The sequence below is a fragment of the Nicotiana attenuata genome, unplaced genomic scaffold, assembly GCF_001879085.1.
Source record: "Nicotiana attenuata strain UT unplaced genomic scaffold, NIATTr2, whole genome shotgun sequence".
Taxonomy (NCBI): Eukaryota; Viridiplantae; Streptophyta; class Magnoliopsida; order Solanales; family Solanaceae; genus Nicotiana; species Nicotiana attenuata.
In genome coordinates, this window is record NW_017676655.1 from 14,344 (window position 1) to 16,217 (window position 1,874).

At 42.0% G+C, this 1,874-nt stretch overlaps 1 protein-coding gene across 1 annotated transcript; it reads right to left on the reverse strand.

Annotated features, from left to right (window-relative positions):
• Positions 1–708: 708 nt before the first annotated feature.
• On the reverse strand, positions 709–1,563 carry LOC109221148 (uncharacterized mitochondrial protein AtMg00810-like). Its single transcript, XM_019385611.1, has 2 exons — positions 1,108–1,563; positions 709–771 (listed from the first exon to the last, which is right to left on the reverse strand). The coding sequence occupies exons 1-2, from the start codon at positions 1,561–1,563 to the stop codon at positions 709–711; spliced, it is 519 nt and encodes a 172-aa protein (XP_019241156.1).
• Between the last annotated feature and the right edge of the window lie 311 nt (positions 1,564–1,874).

Here is a 1,874-nt window from a genome sequence, read left to right on the forward strand (position 1 = left end):
CCTTCTTCCCTTACACTATGTGATGCGTGCTTTTGGGAAATGACCTCATGCAATATCCCTTCAGCAGATACCACAAACACTATCTTTTCTTCAACAACCGGTGCTTCCACGACCATGGGGTTGACTGTAACAATGGCGGAGTCGCTTGTATTCTCAGTAATTAGACCTTGGTCTCCATTAGGGTTTTGACTGGCGTGGGCAACAGGCAGAGGAGAAAACGGAACAGTACTTTTTGAGTTGGAAGGAGGTTGGGAAACTAGGGAAGGGAGGACTGTAGCGATAGAGTTGATGGAAGATGACACTGACTCAGAGACGCCGAGAAGTCCAATAGAAGGTTCGGATGGGGTTACAGATGATGTAGAAGGATCAGAATGTTTTTCTTCCATTGAGAGACGTTAGAGGAGGGCTTATGGCGAAGAAGTGTAGAAGAGAGGGGGTTTTAAAACAGAGAGGATAATTATGAGGGGAAAAGAATAGGCACCGGTTCTGAAATGGCGGTTGAGCGTGGAAAATTATGATGTTTCAGAGGGAGATGGAACGCTTGAATTGAAGAGACGTGACAGGTGGATCTGAAAAGTTGATGAGATGGCAGTTGTATTTTGTACCTTTTAAGACGTGAATTAAGGGATGCACAGAACTACTAACCTTTGTACAAGAACCTGGTTCTTGTGATGCATTTTCGTCTTCAGGCCCCTTTTTTTTTAAAAATCAATCCTCTTTTATCAGTCCAGTACAGTATCTACTGCCTCTGTCCTTATCATGAGTGTTTACCTACAACGGTATTAAAGTGAGTTAGACAATGCCAGAAAACACTTTGAACCTATTATTTCTTAATAACACAATCCAAACCAAAAAGGGATCTGGTCCTTAGTTTGGTCTCAGCAGTCCCAGCTTTACTCTGTTTCTTTCAAACTGTTCCCTACTTAGTGCCTTGGTGAAGATGTCTGCAATTTGATCTTCTGTGCTGCAGAACTTCATGCATATCAATCCTTTCTCCACATTGTCTCTTAGAAAATGATGCCTCACATCAATATGTTTGGTCCTTTTATGTTGAACTGGATTTTTTGCCATGTTAAGTGCACTGGTGTTGTCACATAGAAGAGGTACACTCTCAGTGAGAACTCCAAAATCCTCCAATTGCTGCTTGATACACAGAAGCTGAGCACAGCAGGATGCCGCAGCTACATATGCAGCCTTAGCTATTGAGAGAGCCACTGAATTTTGCTTCATTGTACCCCAAGAGATAAGACATGATTCCAAGAAGTGAGCCATCCCAAAAGTTCTTTTTCTATCCACAAGATAGCCTGCATAGTCTGCATCAGCATACCCAATTAGATTAAAATTGTCACCTGATGGATAGTATAGAACCAGGTCCTGTGTGCCTTTGAGATATCTTAGTATTCTTTTGGTAGCCTTCAAGTGAGATTCCTTGGGATTTGATTGAAACCTCGCACACAATCCCACACTGAAAATGATATCCGGACGACTAGCAGTAAGATAAACCAGCGACCCAATGATGCCTCTATACATTGTTTGATTCACAGGAGGTCCAAATTCATCCATATCTAGTCGGGTGGCAGTTGCAATGGGCGTGTCTATAACTTTTGATGCTTCCATGTCGAACCTCTTCAAGAGTTCCCTGATGTACTTTTGCTGACAAATAGAAGTGCCCTTTGGGGATTGTTTCACTTGAAGACCCAGGAAGAAGTTTAATTCACCCATCATGCTCATTTCGAATTCACTTCCCATAAGTTTTGCGAATTCTTCACACAGAGATTCAGCCATTGTTCCAAAAATGATATCATCAACATAGACCTGAACAATGAGCAGGTTCCTTCCTCGTTTCTTTAAGAATAGAGTGTTGTCAATTTTTC

Excerpts from the sequence above, each read along its gene's own strand:
- LOC109221148 (XM_019385611.1), bottom strand. The coding sequence starts at position 1,563 with ATGGATGAATTTGGACCTCCTGTGAATCAAACAATGTATAGAGGCATC. Across the intron at positions 772-1,107 it reads TTGGAGTTCTCACTGAGAGT|GTAAACACTCATGATAAGGA; the intron begins GTACCTCTTCTA and ends ATACCGTTGTAG.